The sequence below is a fragment of the Pelecanus crispus genome, chromosome Z, assembly GCF_030463565.1.
Source record: "Pelecanus crispus isolate bPelCri1 chromosome Z, bPelCri1.pri, whole genome shotgun sequence".
In the NCBI taxonomy this organism is placed as follows: domain Eukaryota; kingdom Metazoa; phylum Chordata; class Aves; order Pelecaniformes; family Pelecanidae; genus Pelecanus; species Pelecanus crispus.
The window spans coordinates 3,092,637-3,119,516 of record NC_134676.1 but is presented as its reverse complement, the minus strand read 5'-3'; the positions used below and the strand labels follow the sequence as shown (position 1 = coordinate 3,119,516).

At 43.6% G+C, this 26,880-nt stretch overlaps 1 protein-coding gene across 1 annotated transcript; it reads left to right on the top strand.

Annotated features, from left to right (window-relative positions):
- Positions 1–1,267: 1,267 nt before the first annotated feature.
- SKA1 (spindle and kinetochore associated complex subunit 1) lies at positions 1,268–17,805 on the top strand. Its single transcript, XM_009487216.2, has 6 exons — positions 1,268–1,355; positions 2,318–2,442; positions 3,163–3,254; positions 6,732–6,869; positions 11,856–12,025; positions 17,464–17,805. Exons 1-6 carry the CDS (start codon positions 1,268–1,270, stop codon positions 17,610–17,612), a joined length of 762 nt encoding a protein of 253 aa, XP_009485491.2. The 3' UTR covers positions 17,613–17,805.
- The last annotated feature ends 9,075 nt before the right edge of the window (positions 17,806–26,880 follow it).

The window sequence follows — 26,880 nt, the reverse complement described above, 5'->3', positions numbered from 1 at the left end:
CTGGGCCGTGATGATGTTCTATAGGAGACGCGCCACTCTATCTATGTTGAAAAGCGACTTAATTTTTAGAGGGCTTATGTCTTCTGTCGAATGCCGAAATAAACTTAATTTATACAACAATTCCGTGTCTGTGTCGCCGGGGCCCGCTTCCCGGGGCAGCCCTGTGGGACGGGCCGGGAGCTGCGGGCCCGGCCCCTCAGCGCCGCCGCTTCCCGCCCTTGCGCCGGCGCCTGCGCCCTTCAGCGCTCGGCCCAGCGCGGCGGCTTTGAACGGCGGCTGCCGCCGAGAGCCCCCGGGGCCCTCCGGGGAGCGGGAGCCGCCTTCCTCCCCGCCGCCGTGGGCGAGCTGGCCCCGGTGCTTGCAGCCGTGAGAGCGGGGTGCTTGGGGGAGGCGGTGCTGGCGTTGGGTCGGGGGGGGGGGGAGGCGAGGGGGGGCTGCCGCGGGTTGTAACGGTTTCTCCTGAGGTAATGGCGGGTGGGGGGATCGGCAGATCTCTCGTAGCTAATTCAGCAGGCTCATTCGTGGTATTTTAAAACTAAGAGGGGAAAAAAAAAAAAAAGCTTCGTTTTGCGGTGGGAGGGAGCCGGCAGAGGGAGCCGTGTGAGCGCGGTAAGCGCGGGGGCAGCGGTAGGAAATGGAGGGTGGTTACGCTGCCGGGGGCAGATGCGTTTCGGCAGCGGGTTTTTATCAATTATTTCCTATAATAGAGTTGATAAATACACTTACACGAGTGTAACCGATATAGAATGCTGCTTTTCGTGCCTCCATACTCTGCTAGCAAGCAAGGGTGCGTTTTCTTTGTTTAATTACTGGTCTTTTTTTTTTTAAAAAAAAAACCCAACCATCTCTTTAAATATTGATCATCTGATCCAAGCTCCCTGAGAGAGCCTTATAGCAGTGCTGTGAATAAAACAGATGTTTATTGCGGGGAATTTCCAATTGCTTTAGTAGTGAACACCTTAATATAATAAAGACCCAATTTCACGAGGAATCGTTGTACTGATGTTACGCTGTGTTCATCTCCAGAGCTCAGGGAAATGGCTTTGTCTTGTCTTATGCCAGTCGCTTTGTACTTTCTCTCCTGTTTTCAGTTTAGTAAAACAAGAGGTAGTTACAACATTTATGGCTTCTTTTAAGTTCCCTTTGCTGCTTTGACGCATCAGGGTATTTTTTAAAATTCTGCTTGTGTGCTTAGCCTTTGCAGCTTAGGCCTTTCTTAAATTACTGCATTCTTTTCTATTTCCCCTCAGTGTCATAACAGAGGAACATGGCGTCCTCCGACCTGGAAGACTTATGCTTTCACATCAACACGAAGATTTCAACTATTAAAAAGACTCTTCAATTAAGAAACATAGGTAAAAGAAATTAAAAGAGTGTTTTGGTTTGCACCTCCTTGCAGGGAATGGGAGTGCTCTAACTAGACAAGGAAGGCAACATGAAGTGGAAATGGAGTAAAATGTAGAGAACAACAACAACCAAAAAAGTGAGCAAGGATGGCAAAATGGGAGCATTGTCAGGGAGCCAGGTGCCAAGCAGAGAGCATGAGCTAAATCAAAGTATGCTCCTCTGAGGGGCTTGGAGACTGGTGGTTAATGCCGCCTATATTCTATATATTTGGTGCGGAAAGCTCCAGATTGGAGAAGAAAAAAAAATATCTTGGCTTCTATGTTAAGCCTAATTACAAAAATGTGCAAAGGCACAGATGGAAGCTTATACAGGTGCCTTGTTTGAGCATTCCAGGAATGCCTGGCTGTGATGTAAACATGCAGTGGGGTAGCAAACTTACTTAAGCTGAGGTACTGAACTTGATCTGAACGATTTAGGTTCATCTTTTATCCTTTGCTAAGCACGAATAGACATTACACGGGATCATTGAAATGTTGGTTGCGAGGGTCATTTAGGCTAACCTCCTGTTTGAAGAGGAACTATAACTGTTTCCAAAGAGGGCAGTAGCTTTCTAGCTCCCCTAAACAGAGCAAGATGGTGAAGGAGAGCAGGGTGCTGCAGCCAAGCGGTTGTGAAAGCCAGGCTGTGTTTAAAAGCTGTGTCCTCCACCTGCAGCGGTAGTGCATATAGCTTAGCGCTTTCCAGCATCGTGCTGGAGAGGGGCCTTTATTCCTGCAGCAGCTTTGAGCTCTGTTGGCTGTATGGAATAGGAGATTGACTGTTTGACCAGTGAATATTGCTGCTTCTCCTGGGAAGACATGGTGGTTGGGGAGCTTAGAGTTAGTAGATAATCACTGCTAGTGGACGGGAGGGAGCTGGGATTTTGGTTTTGTGTTGGAGGTTTTTTGGCTTAATGTTCTCTCTTTGCCAGGTCAAGAACCATCCCTCAAATCTATGCTCTGTAAAATAGGACATGAGATGGTTCTCTTGCATGATCTCCTGAATAAAATGGAAACGGAAGTTCAACAGCAAGAAAAACTGAAAAATTTGCTAAAAGTAATCTTTTTTTTTTTTTTCCCCTGTTCATAAAATACTGACAGATTCAAAGGAATCCTGCTAAGTGCATAGTTGTTCTTTTCTAGATCCTAAGTGATATGTTTGGATGCATGAGGCTGCTTATAAGTAAAACTGGGGGACTTGGAACAGGCTTACTGACGGTTTATTTACCAGCTCTCCAGCATAGTGAACATTAAACCTTGAAAAATAAAATTTTTATACGTAGAAAGCATGTCTGTATCATAATAGATGCTGTGATCTTAAGAGCAGTTCTATTTTTACATCCTTACAATAGCTACAAAAACGATTTCATTAGAATATTTATCTGTTGTTTTAGTGTGTGTTTGCAGTGCCTTCATGTGTGAAGTCTTTTGTGAAAGTGTTGTTTGGGGAATGTAGATGAGTTTCCTGTAGTATCTCTTCATCACCACCACCGTTCCCCTACCCAGACCTGCTAGGGTACATTGTTAAGGATTTACTTCCTGCCCACTCAAACTTCTCTGACACAGTGAGAGCAAGGACAGACGAGCTTTGTTTTCCTGAGCTTTGCTAGTTGCTCTTGGGGAAACTGGGAGGTAAAGGGGTAAGATGATGGAGAGAGAGCAAAGAACACCTCTTAGTTTAAAAAAAAAAAATTTTAGCACCGCCTGAATAGTAAACTAATTTTACTTGCTTGACGCTAAGTTTCAGATTTCTGATGAAGTCTAACATTAATTTCAGGAGCTCCAGAAGTCTGCTGAGAGAGATCAAAATGAAGCCCAGCACCTCCGTGAAAACATTCCTCCCCATCTGCCTAAACCAACTCAGAGCCGGTATGTGGTACGGGAGCGTGGAGGGATTGGGCCGCTCCTGGCAGCGTCCAGCTGCAGCACTGTACAGCTCTGCTCCTTTTACTGTATATTAACTGTGAACTTTGGGGAGCCAGGGTTGTTATATGTATTGATTCTGGAGTTTGCTCTTGACTGATCGCTACCAGGCTTGTGTGAGCACCCTAACAAATCCCTTGGGTAAAACCTATAAAATACCAAGTTGTTCAGATGGAAGCTTCCCGTGGCGGGTGTGACATTCTACTAGAAAGCTAGTTCTTTGATAAATCTGAGCGTTCCTTGCTTTAGAACTGCAAACACACCGATTTGATAGCTGCAGTACCAAAGGATTGAAGGGTGGGTTAGTGATCCAAATGCTGGGTCACTAGAACTGAAATTCAACACTGGCCTTCCAAATATCATTTAAAAAAAAAAAAAATCCTCTAACTCAATCATCTTTCTGTGGGGATTTGAATGATGGTTGTGGTATTTTTATTCTCCTTTCCCTGCAGCAGCCTGGCATTTATTTTAGCTAGCAATGACATCCACCTGCCTTTGAGGGCTGTACTAAGCAGCTGTTCAGAATAAAGTAGCTCAAGTGAGAGAATAAGACACAAATATGTGAAACAATAGCTGTTATTTAAAAGGCTTCCAAGACATTCGAACTCTAACTAGCTTTCTCAGAGTGATCAGCTCTTTCTCTGGCCTTCTGGAATTGCTTTTTATTTTCGGGTGATGTTAGTGTATGGGGGTCTCTTCTAGATTCTAACGTCTGGAGATCCCAGAACTTGTTTCCACCCTTGTAGCTTGTCAGAAGGCAATGCATCAGTCTGTTTGAATTCAATGCTTCTAATATGTGCCCTGAATCTATCAGCTTTGCCTGGTCTTGCCTCTAACGCCAGGCAAGCCTCAGGCTGAAAACATTACAGGCATATCCCAGCAAAGTAAAAGGTTAAGGATGTGGAAACAAGGTTACAGAAGAGAACAATGAACTGGCACTTTTAGGTAGTGTGTAGCAATATTCTCATTGGTGTAGGTACTGCTTGTATTGAAACTTGGACTAGTCTGATCTGGTGAAGAGATGACTTGTGCAGAAGCTTTTTTTCTGAATGCTACCCTTCAGACACGAACCCTCAGTTTAGGAAACGGCATACTGAAATGTGTCTAGAGATGTCTTCCTTTTCAATTTCCTTTCTGATTTAGATGTTGCAGAATTTATTGTTTTGCGTGTGAAAGAATAGAAGTTGTTCAGAAATTATCACTGGGGTTCTGCCTTCTTTTCAGAACTTACTTTCTTAATTTAGGAAAAACCTTTAAGTTTACGTTAGCTCCTGGGAATTGTTTACATGCAAACGAGGCTTGTTTAGGGATTGTGTTGCCTCTGATATCAAAAAGATTCTTTGGGATGTTGGTTTCACTTTCAGTCTTGTCCCAATCAAGAAGTTAACTGTGATACAAGTTTAGCTGGTCCTTCCCTTTCTAGACAGAACCACACGTGTAAAACTAAGCAAGTTTTCCTAATAGTTTTCTACAGATTGTGCTCTGCCAGCTTACAACTGCTGTTCTGTCAGTGTCTGACAGACCGCAATTGGTCAGAACCCATCTGTGTCGGTGTAAATGGGTCTTCAGTCCTCTTTCCCAAACCTTTGCCTGTAGGCCCTCTCCATTTCTGTTCCTCTATGTCCCAAACCGCTTGGGGAGCTGAGTGCTAATCATCTGTTGAGTGAATATCGTGAGAGAAGCAATGCAGAAAGCAGAGAGAGCGCTTGAACACTGGTGAGACAGGCCTTGAAATCTCAGCAAGAATGAAAACGCCCACACAGACAAACTGAACAATTCGTGGCTTTAGCTATCGCTTCTTTCCTGTGTTCTGGGGTTTGATGTTCTTATTTACTGGAGGAATCTCGGTGAAATAAAAAGCAAGTTCAGTGTATCTAAGCCCTTTGTCTTCCAGATGTTTGGGAGCGCAGTTTCTCATTACGCCAAGCCCAGCTTTTGAATACAAGCTTTGGGTCTTTGTTTTCATGGTCCAGGTCAGCAGTGAGCTGTATGCGTACCATCTCACTGCAGCAATGTACAGGCAAGGTAGTGGGTAGGAACCCAAAGCAGAAGTACCAGGGGGCGGGGAATCATCTAGAAAAGATAAGAGGTTTGCTGCAGTGAGGAGGATGGCAGGAGATTGGAGTGTAGAGGAGGAGTGAAGTTTTAAGACGCAAATTCACCTCCCTCGGTCCTTGTGTTTATCCTTCTATTCTAAATCCACCTCCAACACCACTAAAAATCCCCACCCTTCCCTTTCCCTCTCCTTTGCTGACATTCCTTGCCACTAGTGCTAGCTCCAGCGTGCCAGGATTAGTTTTGTGCAGGGCCTCACCTTTTTTTTTCAGGTGTTTACATCTGAGTTAGTTTAACTCTTGGTGCCCTGGATTTCAGGAGGGCTCTGCATTGTGGCGTGGCGTGGAGCAGAGCTTCCCCTGTCACTGTATCATGGACCAGACAGTTTGGGATTCCGGCAGGTGGCACTCACCGTCCTCCGCACTGCCTGGGAAATGGGACATTGGGTTTGGGGGTGTCACATCCAGTGATACATCAAATCCCGGCCCTCGGGTCACCAGAAGCACTGCTGTGCCGTTTGCTGACGGCAGGGCCCTGCGTCAAACCAAGATCTCTTCTTGCGGGAAGGTTAGATCAAAGTAGAGGATCAGTTCTTTGTGACAAGTCGGCTCGCTACTGCTTTAGTTATTTCTGTTGCGCATCGCAGCCCAGTAACGTCCCTGTGTTCAGATGACAGCGAATTTGGCCAAACGCATCCTCTTTGCTGTCCTGCCGATGAGCAGGAGAGCAGCTAGGTGGGTGGCTGGCAAATAACTCGGCGTTTGAGGCTGTAAGCTGAGGGTTTGGAAGAAGGGTGAATTTATAAAAATAATGCTCTAATAATCAAAGCAGGAAATTCCTCTGCTTTTGGGATCTTGCCTAAGAAAAAAAAAAAAATTAAAAACCCCTCCCAGCCTGCTGGATGGTGTTGAATTTCTTTGCTTCAAAAGATTAATGGATGAGTCAGGCTTCCCAAGATTTGAACTTCTTTCAAAGAGCTGTGAAGTATTTAAAATCTGCCTGTTAGGCTGCAGCTCTGTGCTGTGGTTCATCTGATAAAAAGCGAGGCCTCATGTTCTGTGGAATGTAATGGTACATTGAATTCTTAACTGCTCTGTGCTGCATTTGGGCTGCTGCCAATTCACCTGCTAGCAGCCTCTCTCGCAGAGAAATGAAGAGCTGTAATGAAGACAGCTAAAGTATGCAATTTGAAATGGAGTAGGCTTGCTTTATTTTTCTTTCAGGAAAGATCATGAGTTGTGTTCACCCAGCCTAACAGATGGGTTGGAACTTAGGTCTGTGAGTAAGCAGACTTGATAATATAATATAATGGTTTTCTCCTTACTACTTAGCTGCTATTTATACACTTAATATTCATTCATTTTACAGCATCACTGGGCTAACTGTGAAATGTGAAGAACAAACAAAAGTTGTAGAACCCGAACGTGCAAAGAAACCTACAAAAGAGCAGAGACTTATTAAAGAAGTGCCCTTAATAACTGCAGAAGAATTTGAAAGTGTTCCTGCGTAAGTAAGCGTGGCTTTTCTTAGACCCTGTCATGCCAGTTTGGGTGGCAAACGTAGGTTTGGGAAAGTGAGCTCTTGCAGAACTGAGACTGACAGACATGTTTTGAAATTTTAAATGTTTCACAGGATCAAACATCATGATGATAGCTCAAAATAGTTTATATGCAAAACTGGCAAACCTGAAAAAGAAATGAATAGAGCTAATTAGGTTCTTTTTTAATGTATATGTTAGGAAGATCACAACTGATCAGTTAAAACCCAAACCTCTTATCTCAAAAGTCACTTTAATTGTATGAACAGAAATATATTGGCTAATAGATGGGTTCTCTTCTTGTTTTGAGAACTGACATTTAAAAATGAAGAGCCATCATCTCATAAGATGAAAGGTATGCTTACACTTAAAAGGAAAAATAATGATAAATGCTGGGGTTTTTGACCCGACTATTGGTTTCTGAAAACTTCAAGTCTTGACTTATCAATCTGTTTTGAGACAGGAAAAGAAATCAGACTCGTTAAAAGCAAAAACCACCTCCCACTGAAACATCCCAAATTTCTGGAAGAGACAGCTGTGGTTTTTTTCCCCTACCATCAGGACCTGATTAATAGATACCCTCATCTGACGTCTGTCACATAGGAATAGCTTTTCTTAAATGGCATTTTGGGGACAATGACAAATATTTCTGCAAAAACGAAAAAATTCTGTTGATGCCTAAGGCTAAATTGTTACTTAGACTCTAGATTCAGATTCCCTGACAATACTTGTTTCAATAAGAAATTTGGTTTTTGAGTCTGTGTTTTACTTGAGGCTTTCAAATCATCTTTCCTATAGCTTTCAAAATTTTTAGGAGACCAATGTCCGTTTTCTTCCACCAAATTGCTCGACTCAAAAAATGAAGGAGCCTGAGTGTTGAGCTAATAACAAAGGACTTTTTGGTTACTTCTTTAAAGTGCATGCACCTGGTATTTTTATTCTGTGGGCCATCTCTAGTGTTTGGTGGATTTACTCCCTTAGGTACTTCTCTCCTGTGATAAAATTTTGGAAAGCTGGAGCATGGGAATGTTTGGTCTCTGTCTCTGCTAAGGCAAGAGAAGTAGACATAGACCATTCCAGCCAAATGCTGTTTTAACCTCCAGTTACAGCTATGATCTTCCCTGATAACCCCTTAAAGGGTTTCATTATCCTTGAAAGTGGAAGGTTTTCCACTGCTGTTCGTGGGTGGGGAGAATGGGGACAGAGGCCAGCTGGATACTCTTAGATTAATCACTGGCTTATAGAAAGGTTGCATCTTAGACTGTGCTTGTGGGGCTATAGAAAGATTTTTAACAGATGGGAAAAGCATGTTTGTTCTGTGGAGGAAGATTTACATGAATTTAAATAGATCTATTAATCTACCAGTTTTTTTCTGTTGCCTGGCAGTGGTGTAATACAAGACTGGGGGAGTCTGCTAAGCTTGCAGTTTCACGTACTATTTAATCAAATCTAAGCGGCAATTGTTTGTGACCCAAATTTTCTCACACCTAACATATTCTCCTAGAAGAATGAGAATTAGGTTCATATCCCAGTTCTCCATGTCAGCACTGGTTCTGACGTAGGCTCTCTTTATACCTGCTGGCAATAGTAGCAAGGGATACTACTGCATTTTTAGGCAGCTCTGATTCCGGAGCCGTGTGGCTGTGCTAGTGCAGGACTGTGCCTGTGCTAAGCCTGTCTGAGGGACTTAATAAAGCACAGTCGTGCTTATGCATCACATACGTGTCTAAATCCCTTACCAGCTGGGTATTGTGGGTTTTGAATCAGCCAAGAGTCTCGTTCCTCTCTCCCTGCCACAGCTGTGGTAGATTGTAACTGGAAAATCTAGGTGGTTTTCACCCACTTTGTGCTGAAAGTGAAGGAGAATCTACCCCAAATATCATTAGGGCACTAAAAGGGATATACAGTCCTCAGTGATTTCATATTTTTAGGACTCTGCAGCAGGTATTTAACAACGGTGCATGCTGTGTTACGGTGCAGATACGGAGCACCTTGATCAGCTAGAATACTCTCACACAGTAAGAAACTTGCAGATTATCTTAGCCTTCAAATCTGTTGCAGAAAGAGACTTTTTGGAGGAAGAAAAAAGAAATTGCACAGTAGATGTCTCGGTTAACTTTGAATTCAAGGCAAAGGAAAATGCTTGCTTTATTCTGTCTCTAAAATTCTTACCGCTTAAGATATTTTTAGAATCTGCACATTCATTATAACTCTAAAGTCTCAGGTGGTAACTTGGGGCAATATACGTTTCTCTTAGCCTAAGCGTTTTTGAGGGAGCAGGGTTGGCCATTAGGAGAATTACCTCTTTTCCAGTGGTATGTATATGATATATTGATGTTGTTATTTTCTTTGAAGAACATAGCACTGCTTTGGTTTTCATACCTATGGAAAAATGTTTTGAAAAGGGCTTCTGTGGATTAAAAAAAGAAATTGGGTCACTTTTTTTAAAAAAAGAGTTCTGAATGGTTTTGCTTTTGGTATAGCGAAGCAGATTTTAAGTTTTTGGAAATCTAAATTAAATGAATGGATGTGGAACTTCTCAACTTCATATTTTTATATTGGTGTATGTATGGACTGAAATAAATGTCAGCATTTATGTGTTTGCTAGTCATGGCTGGGTAGAAACATGAAGAGGAAATGGGCTCAAGCTGCGTCAGGGGAGATTCAGATTGGATATTAGGAGAAATTTCTTCACGGAAAGAGTGGTCAAGCATTGGAACAGGCTGCCCAGAGAGGTGGGGGAGTCCCCATCCCTGGAGGGGTTCAAGAAACGGGCAGAGGTGGCACTTTGGGACATGGTTTAGTGGGCATGGGGGTGTTGGGTTGATGGTTGGACTGATGATCTTAGAGGGCCTTTCCAACCTTAGTGATTCCTAGTTTTACTTTCATTAAAAAATAATGCAGCCACCAAGCCAGGAAACATGAAATTAATTATGACTCTCCCCTTAATTGTTTTAGTGGTGGACTTGGCAGTGTTAGGTTAATGGTTGGACTGGATGATCTTAAAGGTCTTTTCCAACCTAAATGATTCTACAAGAAAGACAACTGTGGAACAGCTGGAGTTTTTATGATCCTTACAGTTATGCACAGAAGAAAAATTCCAGTTGCTTTTGACAGAATTTAGTTTCAGATGAAGGTGCCCACATTTAAATGTGGCATCCTGTGTGAGCATCTTGGATGTCTGTGGGCCTCAAAGAGCGCTCGGTTCTGCGGTTTAGGCAACCAAATCCTGCTTCTCTGTTTCTGTGTCAGGATGAGCTGAGGTGTTCTTTTGGCTTTATTAAGCGTATTCACTGTGTGCCTCTTGATAGTGGGAGCCCAGGAAGTTAAATACAGGTATTTTATACCTCTGGCCTTCATAGTTCTGCGCGTTCCCCTGTGACTTTATAAACAGGCTAAGGGATGCAGATAGAGCAATAAATAGCAGTTAATGTATACAGGCAAAGCCCTTCTGTGGTTATAGGCTGTGTTACTCATTTATGCTGAGTGTGACTGTGTTTCAGGGGTGGTAGTGCTGCTTTTATTGGAAAAGATGTTATGTGTGCCAAGTAGAGCGTTTTTATAAAAAATGGCTGCACCTCCAACTTTGAATCGGGATTAATCAAACTATCAAGAAAGTTGAAAACCAGCTACAGAGAAGTTACCAGTGATTCAGTCTGAAATTAGAGCAATTGCTTTGATTTCGGGAGTTTTTACACACCCCGTGCAGACCTGTCTCCCCGGCTGGGACAGGCTGTTATTAAAATCCACAGCAAGCTGTTATTTTTAGCTGGCAATTGTATAATGCCTGCCCACATTCTGGTTTGGAATATTGAATTTGTAATTGATTAGCTACTTGTGCTTTAAATTCTTTGTATGTTTTCCAAACATTGAGTTTTTCCATTCAGATTAAAATGAGGGAAGAATTTCCTGTTCATTGATCTTTTCAGTCTCATTGTCTTACAGCTTTTAGCCGCCTGAAGGCCTGACCTAAAGAACCCCATTCATTCTTAAAACGAATTGAACACTTTTCTCAATTCCACACATCTGCAAACCCATACCAAACCAAATGCAAACAGCCTCGTTTGGTTTGTTGTAGCGACTGAATGGTGGTCGCAGGATAATTCAAGTTGCAAGGTTTCCCTGGCTTGTACTGCAGTGTTTTCTGGGGGTTTGGGTTGTATTTGGCTTACTGCTTGTCATATGAATTTCAGATTTCATTTTTATATAATGGCTTCTCAGTTTGTAGCATGTTTCCTTTTCCTTGAATGCATGCCTTTACATCTATAAATGCTGAATAGCCTTACTTGCAAATATTCCAGTGTTCTAATATTTCCACATCGCTTTGTTTTTATCTTCTGTGCTTCCTGTACCTCTAGGCTGTTATCAACAGATCTTACTATTTTAGTGCTGGTTTTATGAAACGCTCTGAAAGTTCAGAAGCAGATGGTGGTAGTGCAGAGCTGTGTCTATATATTTTATTGTGCAGCCTACTGAGCTATAGAAAATAACACAAAACTGGTATTTCTTCAAACAAACCAAAGGAACAGCTGTAAGATCAAACACGGGGTTTTTTATGATTATAATATGAATCAAACTGCACTCTTGGGCAGAAACACTGAATTTCAGTTTTGGTTTGTGTTTTCTGCAAAGTTGCTTGATTTTTCTGCGTTTGTAGTTTGTCGTATGCTGTAAAAGCAACCTTTATTCCATTTTGAAAAGCTCCTTGCAGCTTAAGCATTGGATATTTTTTACATCTTAATTTAGCTTTCTAATGTTTCATCTTTCTGGCTTTTCAACATTATTAAACAATCAAGGAAATGAACAAAATTAACTGCTGCGTTTATTCATTAACACAAAGCAGAAGAAACCGCCTCTAACTAGGAATAGCATGTTCAATTATGGCTGATGAAAGAAAAAAAACACGGAACTTCATTTGTGACTTTCTGGTTACTGATTTTTATTTTTATTTGTAGGTATATGAAAGGTCGCTTAACATACGGTCAGATTAATGCAGTTGTTCAAGATATGAACAAGGCTGTGGTGGGCAAGTACAAGATCTTGCATCAGCCTTTGAAATCTATGAATGCAGCAGTCAGAAATCTCTACCACAGGTTCCTGGAAGAGGAAACTAAGGATACAAAAGGTACTTTTTTTTTTTTTTTACATTTGTTAGTACCAGACTCATAGCATTTGGATATTGCAGCACAAGCATAAAAATACCGGACAAAATACTGAATGACTGATGACAGCAAGTGCTTTTTGAGTTATAGTGTAACTTATAGCATCTTAATCTCAGAAAATAGTCTATCCAGGCACTCTGGTAGTTGGTGGAATGGTTTAACCTGTGGGATTGTTTAAATCCATCAGTCCTGAAAAGTTTTAGAAAATCTGCTATTGCTTATTCTCAGACAGAGACCGGGGGTGGGGGGGAAAAACCCCAAAATCTGTAGGTTTAGTAGGGCTTTCCCTCCCTTCCCAGCACAGGGTGCCGCAGTCTAAATCAGATTTGGCCCTGAGGAGTTCCTCTTCACTACAGGGGGTAAACAACGCTTCGACAGTCTGGAGCAATGCAAGTTCTGGTTCTCCCTTGATAGAATGGGAGGAGAACAGAAATGAGATTCATCTCCAGATCAGATTCTAGGCCATAAGGAATATAAATGTCTTATTACTTTACAGAACTGGGTAGTCAGTATAAAATCCAGTCACCTCTTCTGGATAAAGTCCTGTACTGTGGCAGCAAGGGTTATTGTTGTGACTGAAGAGTTTTCCCATAACTGATTTGGTTACTTTTTATAAGTTTTCACTGAAAATATGTCACTTTCATGGTGTGTTGTAGCAAAAACTCTGAGCGCCCAAAGATTTAATTCCGAATCACTACAAGTTCTAGAAATTCCTAGTTTGATAACCAAACGGCATTGAAGTGCACTTTCAGTTTTTAAGCCAGAATAGGCATGAACTATTTAAAAATTTGTTCTGAAGTTGGGAAATCTGGGTAATCAGTCATGCTGCAGTGGCTTTGTGGAAGAGACAGGGCTGTCTGATAACCTTAAGAAGTTTTCTCCTCCTAGAAGCATAGAGGGAGTGAAAATGCACTAAAATGTCTGTGTCTCAATTTAAAAGCAAGTTGTACTTACAGGTTAGTTTTTCCAAAGATATGTGGCACAGTAAATCTCTAATATTAAAATCTCCTTTTTGACATTCCTTTCCTTTTGAGAGCAAGTATGTAATTATTCCTGGAGGGGTGTACTGCACGTATCAAGCTTGGCGATGTCCTTAGAATGCCCTCATGTTTCCCAGTTCAGACATAAAGCGTGGAGCAAACTTTCTTCTGTCTCACAGAAAGAGAGCTCTGTTTCTGACAACACCTTAGCACCTGCCACTCGATTTTTTGCCCTGGACAGAATGCAAGAACATTCTGCCCTACGCACGTTCACTGGGTACTCAGGAGTCACCTTATGACAAACTACCGCTTTTTCTTCCTTCCTTTGGATTTGTCGCTGATCAAGACTCTCAATATTTATGGTATGGTGATAACATCACTAACTTCTAGATTCTACATGCATCCCTTCTGCAGGGAAGGAATTCTGATGTGATGGACATGCCTGGCATTTTATTTTGAGACCTACAGTATCCAAGTCACATGAAAGTCAGTATTGTAAAGGACTTTGATAAAAGCATGCTAAAGGCATGCAGCTAGATAACTTCACGTGACTGGCTTCTGATGTGGGCTCAGATAGTTTGTTGTTTTTCTAGACAAGTTCTGCTTCAGTCTAACAACAGCTCATATTAATCTAGGACTTCTTAAAATACTTGCTTCATCATTTTTAACTTGGAGTATTTTTTTTTGTTTGTTTAACTGTTACTGTCCTCAGGACGATAGTAAGGAGTTTGAGCCCATGGCTGTTGAGGAGAGGCTAAACACTAGAAGGGCCCTGCTAGGCCTGGAATGCTGCTTAGTCTGCACCGCGATCTGCCTCAGCTGCTATGAAGGAGCCGTTCTAGCAACTTGAGAAAGCTACAACTAGTCAGAGATAATTTTCTACCAGAAATTATTTTTTTAAGTCTGAAAAATGGAGGCTTTTAATTTCCTTAAGTACCTGAGAGACAGTCTTTATTTTCTTGTTTATGTTGGAAAGTTCAGTTAGGAAACTAGGACATTCAGCATCTGAGAGAGAGTGTGTGTGTGTGTGGTATGTTTTGTTTTGTTTTTGTTTGTTGTGACTAATCATCTAGAAAGTCTAGAGAAAAGGTCTGGCAGGCTGTCAGATGGTTCTTATCTGGCCAGCACAAAATGATTAAATGTCTTTATCCATGGCATTTTTCAGGATGAGGTTGTGCATTCATTGATTTGTTTGCTTAAATTTCTGCTGTGAGTGTCTCTGCTTAGGATTCCCACAGTTTCCCAGCCTGGGCTGATTGCCAGCTGACCTCTTCCTCTGATTTCAAGATGAGAAAAGGCGCTCCCTGGTTTATCAGGGTAACTTCCCAGCCAGTAAGGTGATTCAGTTAGTTTAGCTAGACCTACTGTTTCCAACCCAACCACTGCCCTTTAGCCAGCTCTGGCTTCTTTGTAAAAAAAGATCCTGCTATGCTGAATGTTGCTGCCCTGAATTCTGGGCAAACATAAGAAGAAATCATATTCTGCACAGATTCAGGACATTCTGATGCTCCCCCAGATATAACAGACTGCGAAACCGGTATGTGAATTATCCCTGGGTTCCTAACACCGTTTAGGGGTATTGCCCTATTATTGGAAATTGTATCCAGCTGCAGTTTTTTCTTTTCCTGGTAAACAAACTTTCCACTTCACACCTGTATCTGAATTGGGCAGTGTTGCAAGCTCTGTTGAGATTCCAGTATAGTTCCCATCTGGAGGAAGACCTCCAGCTTTTGACAGTTATTGTCTCTGCAACATTCTACTGCCGATTAGTCATCTGTGTTGCCAACTCCCAAAATGGCCCGGCCTGTGAGAAAACATGGCCTGTTATTCTTCAGCTCTGAGCGGTATTTTGGGGAACTTTGCACATATAAACAGCACTCTGGGACCTTAGTTCTAATGGCCCATCACATCCTTGGATGTTCCTTCAGAGTGAAGTGCCTGTCCTGTTAGATCACTCATAAAATTTAAAGATGAAATGGTTACATAAAAACATAGATTTGCCTGTGTAAAGCTACATTGTAGTTGGTTAATAAATAAAAGCTTTTCTGGCATCTTCAGCTTTCCAGCTAGCATCAGCTACTTTCTTCTTGGTTAAACTAGAAGGACTCTGCAATAACTTCATAGAAAGAAGAGATGCTCCATCTTCTCTAAGATGATGCTGCCTCTGCCTTACTTTAAGGGTAAAAGGAGGAGGGAGAATGCTATCCTCTTTTTCCAAGCCAGAACGCACCTAGCTTTCTGATTTCTTTCTCATAAGACTTGGAAGCATGATGCTACAGAAGAATATGTTACTTCTTTCTACTTACTCTCCTTAGGCATAATTGGACATTTCTTCCTTAAATCATAATTAGCATGTTCCTGGTTTCACATTGCTTTTCATTCTTACGGTTTTGTGAAGATGCGTGGTTAAAACCGTATGCCATGTTACAGGAAGTATAAAATGTACAGTCATTTTACGAGATCTATAATTATCTTCTGTCTGAGCAGTGTATAAAGACTGAATATGAAATCACAGCTAGCAAATATAGCTATGGAGTGCTTAGAGTAGCTCCTTCCTTCGTCGTGTCTACTATTAGCTTGTGGGGACTTTATCTTGGGGTTCTGTTGCAGGAATTTTAAATGCTTTAACTCCAGTGAAGGCCTTGGTTTCTTACAAGCACTTGATAATGAGAATTTCCTTTAGAAGTAGTTAATCAACTACAAGAAGGGATGGGCTGCCAGCTCTGCTGCAGGACCTTCCTATGTCATTTTCTTAAAGGGACACAGGGAAGATGCCTTTCCATGTGGTTAGTCTTTCTCTTGCATTTTCTTAATTAACAAAGAATTATTCTTTTCCAAATCTGATGGAAGTCAAGGGAATGGTGGGCTGCAGAGCTCTGACGGGCAGGCGTGGCACTTTGGGACATGGTTTAGTGAGCATGGGGGTGTTGGGTTGATGGTTGGATTGATGGTCTTAGAGGTCCTTTCCAACCTTAATGATTCCTAGTTTTTCCTTCATTATAAATGATCCAGCCACCAAGCCAGGAGGCGTGGGGTTGCTGCTCTCCCCTTAATTGGTTTAGTGGTGGAGTTGGTAATGTTAGGTTAATGGTTGGACTGGATGATCTTAAAGGTCTTTTCCAACCTAAACGATTTGATGTATGCAGGGTTCCTTCCTTTTCTTTGCAAAGGGCCAATTCCAGAACTTGAGTCCCTGCTGAGAGAACATCATCAGGCCACAGCTTATTTCAGACATTGCAGGCAATTCTGGATTCAAATTGTGCTGCTACTCAACTGTGTTCCGTGACTGAAACACTGAAGCGTGATGCCTTTCTCCGTAAAGCCATAAAACTAGGCATCATTAAGGTTGGAAAGGCCCTCTAAGATCATCAGTCCAACCATCGACCCAACACCCCCATGCCCACTAAACCATGTCCCAAAGTGCCACCTCTGCCCGTTTCTTGAACCTCTCCAGGGATGGGGACTCCCCCACCTCTCTGGGCAGCCTGTTCCAAGGCTTGACCACTCTTTCCGTGAAGAAATTTCTCCTAATACCCAATCTAAACCTCCCCTGATGCAGCTTGAGGCCATTTCCTCTCATCCTATTGCTGGTTATTTGGGAGAAGAGCCCGACCCCCCCTCCCTGCCCCCTCCTGCCAGGAGCTGCAGAGCGATCAGGTGTCCCCTCAGCCTCCTCTTCTCCAGGCTGAACACCCCCAGCTCCCTCAGCCGCTCCCCACCAGCCCTGTGCTCCAGACCCTGCCCCAGCTCCGCTGCCCTTCTCTGGACACGCTCCAGCACCCCAATGTCCTTCTTGTGCTGAGGGGCCCAAAACTGGACACAGCATTCCAGGTGCAGCCTCACCAGTGCCGAGCACAGGGGCACGATCCCTGCCCTGCTTCTGCTGGCCACACTATTCCTGACACAAGCCAGGATGCTGTTGGCCACCTGGGCACACTGCTGGCTCATGTTCAGCCGCTGTCAACGAACACCCCCAGGTCCTTTTCTACCGGGCAGCTTCCCAGCCGCTCTTCCCCAGGCCTGCAGCGCTGCATGGGGTTGTTGTGACCCAAGTGCGGGACCCGGCCCTTGGCCGTGTTGAACCTCACGCAGTTGGCCTTGGCCCATCGCTCCAGCCCGGCCGGGTCCCTCTGCGGAGCCTCCCTAGGTGCTAGTAGATACAGCTGGCAACAGGCGGAGCTCACTGAATGGGGCCTGTGGACGATGCAGGGTAGTTGAACTTAATGGGAAGGTTGGTAATTCTTTCTGGTGACAAATTTAGAAAGTAGAACAAAGTTTGTGAAATAGTGTGAGGCTATCTGACTGCTGATTGTATTTTTTTATTGGCATGTGGAATTGTTAAAAAGAAGTTTTATTGTTGTGAAATAAGCGTATCCTCCAACACAGTCATTTCTACAGCAAAGTCATTATTTGTTTTCCAGGTGAATTTTTTATTGTGGAGGCTGATATCAAAGAGTTCACTCAACTGAAAGTGGATAAGCGCTTCCATAGGATCCTCAATATCCTGCGCCACTGCCAGAGAGTGAGAGAAGTTCGTGGCTCAAGACTTGTCCGCTACGTCATCTGCTAATGAGCTTTGCCTGTTCGGCTTACCCAAGATATGGAAGGCAGAAGTATTTTGAGATGCAGAGAGATTCAATGTGTGGGCATTCCTGTTCAGCTCTCTTTTTCTCTAAAAGGCAGTAGTGGGGACCTAGAAGTGTTTTTCAGACATCTCTCCTAAATTAGGAGTGGCAATATCAAATGGCCTCAAAGTATTTGAGTTGTGTTTTGAAAGCTTGAGAGGAACTACTGTCTTTTGGTGAATTACAAATGCAAACCAGATAGGCAACTGGCGCACCTGCGGTCACAGGCGGTTTTAATTGCATTTTCAGGTCAGCACTTGAAAGTTAAATTCTCTGCATGTTAATAATGTTCCTCTTGTGTTTATGAGTTGGAGACTGTGTTTAAGACTCTGTAGCTACTCAAAGGAAGCATTTGATTCTTTTTTTAATCCCTCAAACCAATTTCCAGATTTCCTTTTCTTAATCTTTTTCTTTTTATCCTAATTATATGTTTTGGAGTTTCCTACATCGCTTGAACAGGAAGATCTGAGGTGGTTTAAACATTTCCAGACTGACAATCAGCAGTTCTGTTAGCCATGTGGTTTTCATACTTCATCATGCAGCCAGATTTTTTTCCCTCAGACCAACCCATCAGACTGAAACAGGAGAGCAGCGGGTTTTTCTAGGTGAAAATGTTGGCTTTTGCTTTGAAAATACTGGTCGGACTCATCGCAGTTTTTATTACGGAAGGTTGCTTTCAAATGACCTTTTGGTGTAGTAGGTTCCAGAGTAGAATTATTGTGATAAATATCAACTCTGCAAGTAATCAAAACTGTTTTGGTAAGAAAAGCTATAGTCTTTTTTCTTCCTTGAGCCTGTATCTGCTGTTACCCTAACATTAATCTAAAATACCTCCTCTTGTATGCTGTCAATGTTAAGATGACAATTTAATGAGCAAAAGACCCCGAATGAACTTTGAACTTTCTCAATAAACAGATCCTGACAAGTGCTATGTAATCCTAGATTCCTATTTTTTTTTTGTGTGTGTGTGTGTGTGTGGTTGTGTTTTGGGGGTTTGCTCTGGGATGTTGAGATCCAAGCTGAGGTTTCCACTTTGCATCGTATTGGAAAATATTTCATGTTCAGATAAACACACAGCATAGGAGGATGTGCAAAAGCAGTTTCCCTAGCTGTCAGTTCTGTCCATCTGTTTTTTGCAAAGCTTATTTTATATTAAATAAAGCAAAGAGGTTTGGGTCCGTGGATCATCAGGTCCTTTTTTATTTCTTTGGTTTTGTTTTGCCCAGCTTCGTGTGCTCTTAAGAGTTTTTCAAGATTCAGGACTTGCAACCTTCTATTTAATGAAAAGAAATCTCCTCATAAAGTAGTTGCACTGGCTTGCCTTTTATTTCACGTTTTCTTTTGACATTTCCAGGTGACTTGCTGTAGACTGTCCGGCAGCCTAACTTCTGTTTCCTTCTGCTCTCCTCTGATCACCCGACTGATCAGCTCTCCAGCCTGCACCAGGAGGAGATCCCGTTGGCGTAGGCGTCTCTAGAGGGAGGTTGGTCTGTTGGACATGGGGCTTGTTTCAGTATTTACAGCATGTTGAGTTTTCTTCCTCCGCAATTTGCTTTGCGGCTTTAACTTTAAAAGCGTGGGGAAGAAGCAAAAGGAGCCGCAAATGGACCCTGAAGAACTGGCTCCAAGTTGTAAAGGAGAGGTCTAAGTATATGGGACAGTTATGGTAGGCTTAGAAAGGGACTTGTTGATGGGGAAACGAGACTGAGACACAGGCATCTAATGTTTCAATTATTATTATTATAATCAGGGAAGGATGAGAGACCCTTTCTTAACGATAGTTTAAAAGTTGCTGTTCTTAACACATTTGATTCCTCACTGTTCAAATGAGCAGGACTTTGGATTGTGAAAGTCCCGTGGTACCCGTGTAGCGCCAGGGACAGGAAACACGGCAGTTCTGCGGGACCTTTTGGGCAGACACAGAACCTGCGCTAACAAGATTTAAAGGCTGGAGTAGCAGGAGAGCAGCAAGAAATTGGGCAAGCTTGCAGCGACGGTGCCCTCTGACAGCTGGCATAATGGCAAACTGTAGCCAGAGACTAACCTGTGCTCCTAAAATGGCCGCACATTGCTTGTGCCAGCATGTAGTGTGATTGTGCTCGCCACAGCCCAAAGGCTGCTTGTTGCCATGTTGCCAACAGGGCTTTTTTTTTTTTTTTACACTTAGGTTGAGGCTGGGGTCCTAGAGATTGTTTTTTGCTAGATATTAAAAAAACCACCCGATCGTATGCAACATAACCTTGGTTTTGGCTGTTCGCAGGAAAGTCCTGATAGTTTTGTCAAAAGTTTTTATTTTTCCTTCTGTTCAGGTATCATCACTATGGTCGTTGTTGGGTTTTCTTTTTTCTTAGTACTTGTTTTGGTCTGCGTAAGCTTGCTTCCTGCACGAATATTTTTCTCCTGCCTGTAATTCCTTTTAATGTTTTGTTGTGGGGATTGCAGTTTGTGATTAATTAGATGTTGGTTAACAGCTTTCAGTCTGTTACTGTGGAGTTTTTAATTTTCTAAACTATTTTCCCTCGGGCAGATTCTCACAAATGCGCTCATTATTTTAATCCCCTATCCTAACATTGTGTTCTTTTACTTCTCACAAGGAAGTCTTGCCCTGGATTGTGGTCACTTACTGTATTCTTCCACCTTCCCTCCTCAAAAAGTTCTCACTGACTTGTGAGCTGGCAAAGCGTAATGCCCTGGCATCCCAGGTGCTCAGCGAGTTCCTGGCTCTTCTCTTGAATGAGTTTTTGGTGTTTCCAAAGTGTTTTGGGGACAAAATATTCGTCTCCAGGAGTTGCCTCAAAAGATGGCTATCTTCTGCTCTGTGTTTACTTATTTCTCTCTTTGGCGAGTGCTCCCCGTGTCTTTCATCGGCGTACAACTGGCAATAGCACGAGATATCGGGAGGTGTTTCTGCCAGTCCTGCCAGCTGGTTTAATGTAGTACTCCTCCAAAATATAGTTAACTTGCAGCTTTCCAGTGCTAACTTGCGCTCTTCCAAATGTCAGCTTCTCCGATAGCTTCTGAAAACAAGGAAATAAAACTGCGCTAACGTGAATTTAATTACCTGATACATGAGAAAGAAATCGCGTTCTTCCCGCAGCTGTAGTCTGTTCTCTTCGGGATGTGGCTCGGTTCATGCTTTCACATCCACTGCTCTCTACGCCCCGGACATAGCGGGAGCCGTAAGGAGCAGGAGAAGCGTGATGAGTACGTATTTGGTGAGCAGAGGTCCCTCCTCGGGCTGGCCTAGGCAAAATACAGAACTTAACGTTTGCAATAATCTGATGTGATGTACTAAATGTCTTGGGCAGAGGCGGAAAGAAATGTCTGTTAAATTCGGCTTTGGTGGTCAGAAATCAAACCGAATCCTATTGCCCTGTGCGCGATGGAGGGGTTTGGAGGACGGAGAAGATGCCCTCGGACAACGAGAGCACAACGTTGCCCAAGCCTGGCAGGAACTGGATCCATGGATCGATGAGCTGCCTGAGCCTGCTGCTTGGAAGAAGAAAGGCAGCGACACGCGGGGTCCCAGGGGAGCTGGGTTTGTGCCTGTGGGGGACCCACGCATGCATCTGAAAAGTTGAGACAAAGCGAAGCTGCTTTTTTAAATGCTCTTTGTTCCTGTTGCTTTGCTGTTTTGTTGGTTAAAAAAAAAATGCTTTTTTTCTTTTTTTTTTTTTTTTTTTTGTTCTTAACTCCTCTTTTGAAGAGGCACTGATGGAAATAATTATCTGTTGAAATCAATGCTCAAAGCTCTCTTACCACTGAGTATTTAGTTCGGTGTTGAGCGGCGTGTTATTTCAGGAGGCAGCGATTTCCATCTGTGAGAGCACATGTTCCCTTTCATAGTGCCCACGAGGAGGAACAGCAAACGAGCGTTTCGTGTCGTTCGTGCTGGATCTTCGCTTATAGGGAGTTAATACTGAGCAAAGCCAGTAAATAACTGCGCAAGGGAATGCCGGATAAAGAAGATCGTTGATATCGAGGACTTTGACAGAAGTCTCTGAGTTGAGAAAGGTGTCTCTCCCATGCATGGTTTTATCAAGTGACCCTCTGAATTGTTCTTGTAAAGAAATATAAATTTAAAAATTTTAAGAACTTTTCTCTAGGATGGCGCTTACTATGGCTCAAGGGACTAAAATAAGTCCAGTTTTGCATTTATAGGGTTGGGTTTTTTTTTTTCCTTGAGTGCTTGATCCTTACTGAATGAGCCCCCTCACTTAAGACATGCTGACTACAACCAAAACCAAAAGCTGGGTGAAATTTGGAACCCGTGCCGGTGATAACCAGGAGAATACACATTTAAGCAGCTGCAAAGCTTAATATTCTCCTAATTACGCTTACCATTTTCCACAGCAAAGTAAAAAGTGGTGCTTTCTTATTAAGTGGTTGATTTTCTTTTTTTTAATTTTTTTTTTTTAATCTAACTTGTGTCATGGGGAATTTCCTGGGAATTGGGATGCAATTAAAATGCAGAAAAACTTGTTTAAATGAAACCACTTTAAACATGCTGGGGTTTATGTATAGGCAGAAGCACTTTTGCATTTTATATGTATAGACAGAAACGTGGAACAAGTTTATTCCTACGTGTGTTGCTTTCAAAGCTGAATAAAACCAAGTATTTTGGAAAGCTATGATCGAAACCAATTAAGTATATTTGTACTTTGCTGTATTAGGTCATAGCCTCTGCTTCCTCATATTGAGAATTGCGCTAGGAAAATAGGTTTTCCCATTTCTTCAAGTCCTCATGGATTTACTGAATTGCAAATAAACTAGTGGAATATCGTAGCTGTGAATAGCAATGGGATGGCTTTAAAATTTTTTCTATTCCAGTTTAGTAGTACTTCTTATTTAATTGAGATGAGATTAATAAGTGGTGATAAATCCAGGCCTTTAAGTCACTTTGTGAACTGGAGCTGCTTGGACTCTCCTGGCAATATTTTAAGGCTGTTTCATGTTCAGTAAAAGTCTTGTGGATTGATCCATTCTGAAGTTTGCCTTTTTCACTGTTTTTTAAATAATTTTTTTTAGTTTCAAGGGGAATTTGCTCATGGGAGCAGCTCAGCCCCCGTTCCCATGTATCTCTTCACGCTGGCCAGCGTCACCCCCTCCTCCCTGCTGACGCAGCTCCTCCTGCCGTGTGCTGAGCACCAGCATTTCAATTATGAACTGATGTTTTACGTTTGCTATTTATACAGCAGCTGAGAAACCTAAATAATTAAATTTCCCCATGGCCTGAGCAGGCCAGGAGTCAGACGAGCTTTTTCATAGACGTGAGCTGCGCTGGCTTAAAAGATCTGCTGGCGTAATGGTTGCTACCTGAATGCTCGTTCCTTAATAGAAACTGCAGTGCTAATCGTTAATGATTCAGCTGTGGCTCAGCAAATCAGATTAACCTTTGGGAACGCACCGAGGTTGCTTTTCTGTGCTTTTTGTTTTCAAAGTAGAAAAGTGATTCATTCGGAGAGGGGAAGAGACCTGCAGCTTCTGGATGGTTCATGTAGGAGAGACGGCCGTGAGTAAGTGTGACTTAGTTGTTGTGCAAGTCTGAGATTTATTCAAGCTATTAAAAAGTTTGGCTTTAATAATCCCTATTTTCCTATTTTGTTTTAATTGTCTGGGTGATGCTTTCAGCCGTGCCAGAGCACCTCCGCCTTGCGCTGCTGTAGTGGTTGTGCCAGGTGCCCCCCACAGCCGCTCTATCGCTCCCCTGCTCAAACTGGACAGGGGAGAGAAAATAGAACGAAAAAGCTCGTGGGTCGAGATAAGGACAGGGTTGATGTAAGGGAAAAGATGGGAATTTGGATTACTTAACGTAGAAAGAGATGATTCAAGGGGAGACGCTGCGTTTGAAGCAGCTGTTATGCTGACCTTGCTGTGGGGATAGATTGGCTGGGGTGGGATGAGGGACAAGAAGAAGAACCCAAAGCCACCTTTGGGGATTTCCAACCTTGGGGTTTGCAGAGTCCGAACCCTCGCAGCAAATCTTTGGGCCCTTAGTGCTGGGTTCAGGTTTACCCTCATGGAGCTTGAGGATGACGAAACACGGGAAGGCGCTACAGAGGGATGGCGCAGAACCGCTGGAGGCTGTTGGCTGTGGCCTAGGTTGCACCAAGCCTCAACCAAGACCTCAAAGTAGTCATCATCCATCCTCTTGGTCCTGTCGTTTCAAAATCTGCCCATTCAGACCAACTCTTCCTTGAATGGGCTTGTTCCTCCCTTGTAGAATGGAATAGAATAGATTCATTAAGGTTGGAAAGACCCTCTAAGATCATCAGTCCAACCATCGACCCAACACCCCCATGCCTACTAAACCATGTCCCAAAGTGCCACCTCTGCCCGTTTTTTGAACCCCTCCAGGGCTGGGGACTCCCCCACCTCTCTGGGCAGCCTGTTCCAATGCTTGACCACTCCTTCCATGAAGAAATTTTTCCTAATATCCAATCTAAATGGATAATCTAAAGGTAGTGGCAGCGGCTCTCCAGATGTCCTGCCCTTCCCTCTGCAAGATCTCAGGAATAACTGCAAAGGGAAAAAAAGACCCGTTAACCTTTACCGTCTGTCTCTTCTCTGTGTAATCCAGTTGGTGTTTGTCTTGATGGTGATAATTACTCAGAAGTATGTAATTGCAAGGCAAATGTTTAATTAAGAGCAGGTTTATTGTTAGTCTCTTGTCTGCTTCCATCTGGAAAGAGCGTGGTTGTGTTGGTCGTCTTGGCAGCCTGGATCCAAGGTCTGACAGCCTGATCCTGCACCCTTGCAAAAAAGTACGAAAATAAATTCAAATACTAAAGGGACCCTTTGTTCCCTGCTGCTGCCATGTGAGCTTCTAATTTCTAAATAATACTTTGCCCAAAATCCACATCATCTGATGATACCTGCTGCGGATAAACCAGGTTTGCCATCAAATTCATCCGTAATTCAGGACGGTGTCTTCTTACCTGGTCAGAGCTCCAGGTGCCTTGTAAGGAAAATGGGGGAAAAACCTGCTCTTCTAGGTGATGCTTCCAGATGAGCTGAAATCAAAATGACACTCGGCATTTTCTAGCTCTTTAGCAATGCCCAGTGATGTATTCCTGCGATATCCTAGAAGTCAGAAGGCTTTTAAAACCTGCCCAAAAAACTTAACCTGGATGGTGCAAAGGCTCCTCATTTAAATGTGTCCAAATAAGTAGGCTGTAAATTAGCAGCCCATGCAGCCTCCCGGGAAATCTCAACAGAGGGAAGGTGGCTCTGTAACCTGGCCGTACGGGGAATTAGCATAAAAATATTTCTCCTCTCATTGCTCTCGGGTGCAGTGAGGGTCCGGGGCAGAGCCGCCTCCCTGCCTTACAATAACTGCAGCGAGCGTCGGCCGCCAAAGTCATTTAAATATGTGTTTCCCTCTGGGAAATCACACTGATCTTAATAGGGTTTTTTAATTAAATAATATGCCGACTGTTACAAGCTGGATATATGCTGATTTTTGTGTTTATTCTTTGCAGCAGTGTTTCCTTCTGGTTGTCCCTCGGTTGCTTAAGGAGAGACAGGCTCAGGATTGCTCCCCGCCGGGAAATGGCCCTGGGACCCTGCGTGCAGGCTGCACCCGGTAGGATGCGATATATGGGAATACAGAGATATATATGGATAGATAGATATAGATAGAGATATAGATGAGCAGCTGGGGAAGTGCTGACCCTACAGCTGAGTTGCTGTAGGGTCTCGTCGCAGGGTGCATCCAAACCCAGCACTGGGGCTCTCCCGGTGAACCAGCCCCACCGAGCTCCTCGTTTCTCTCCTCCCAGCAAGTGGGAAATGTGGAAATTGCTGGAGTTTCAGCGTTGCTTTCCCCTGCTGATAATGAAGTGGGTAATTAGGCAGAACAGCAGCAATTTCACTGATTCTTTAAAGCCCCATGAATGTAGAAAACGGCCTGGTTTTCCCCAGGCTGGTGCATCCCAGCTCTGAACCCCCCCGCTCTCGCTCAGCAGGGCTGAGCGTGAACAATCCGGCAGCCGAACGCCAGTGCTTTGGGCCTGGGAGATGCCATGGCAACATCTCAGACTGGAGCTGGTTGGGTATGAATGTATATGCACGTGCTAATTAAAATTTAAACAGCCTCCCATGCGAAGAGTGAGCTGAGCCCGTGCGTCAGGACCCCGGGTTTATTAATAAAGTGTAAGAGCATCAAAGGGATGACTCTGTGCTGGTGGGTGCCCTATTTCGGGGCTCCTCCACCCCTGCCTGCTCCCACGGCTACTTGTCCCTCCCTCCTGGAGGGGTTTAGAGGTTTTGTGATACTTTGGCCGCTCCACCACCTGCAGTGACATGCTCATGGGGCTTCTTCCTGCTTTGGGCTGGGCTGAGCTCTCCATTATTAATATTTTGTGCTGCAGCGTGAACCAGGAAATATTCTCTCGTGATTACGCCTTAATATCTGGCGTGGTTCCTAAGCATGGATTAGTATTATTATCCCTGTTGTACAAAAGGAAAATGAGTCGTCAGGGTGTTAAAGCACTTCCCAAGGCCGCGCCGCGAGCCAACGGTTAAGATGGCAACGTGAAGTGCTTCGTTCCTGGCCACCGCCTCCCCACGCTCCCCCGAGCTCTCGCCTTGCAAATCACTTTCCGAGGAGCGATGCTTTTTGCTTGTTGACTTGCCAAGCTTCAAGTCAAACCCACTTGGCTTCACCTTTGCCCCTTCAACTTGGGAAGCCCGGATCTTTCCGCCTTAACAGGAAGAAATCTCTCCCAATATCCAGCTTAAATCCAGCCATGGCTGAGAAAAACCTCCCGGCCTTGGGAGCTGCTTGCTGCAAGCTCTGGCCCAGCGTTTCGCTCTCTTATCTAAGCCAGTCCCGCTCTTCTTCCCTGTCCCGGCACCTCCTCGGCCGGGGATGCTGTTCCCAGAAATTGGCAGGAATCTGCCTTCCCCCTTTGCTCCACGGGGTTTGGTGACACCATTAGCAGGGCCAAACGTTACGGACTAAACTCATGGTCGTGGTCCTTCAGGACATCAGGCTGTGACAGCCGTGACTCTTCCACCGGCATCGCTCGGTTAACCATGGTTTGCATTTTTTTAATTTGGGTCCTTATCTGAGCACACAGGATGTCCATTTTCTGTGATTCTGGGTTTTTCTCCGTGTTGGGACACTTCTCCTGGTTATGGCTGAGTGGGGCTTTGAGGTGTCTGTGCCCAGAAGCAGGGAAGAAATGGGAAACTCTTCCAGTGCACTGT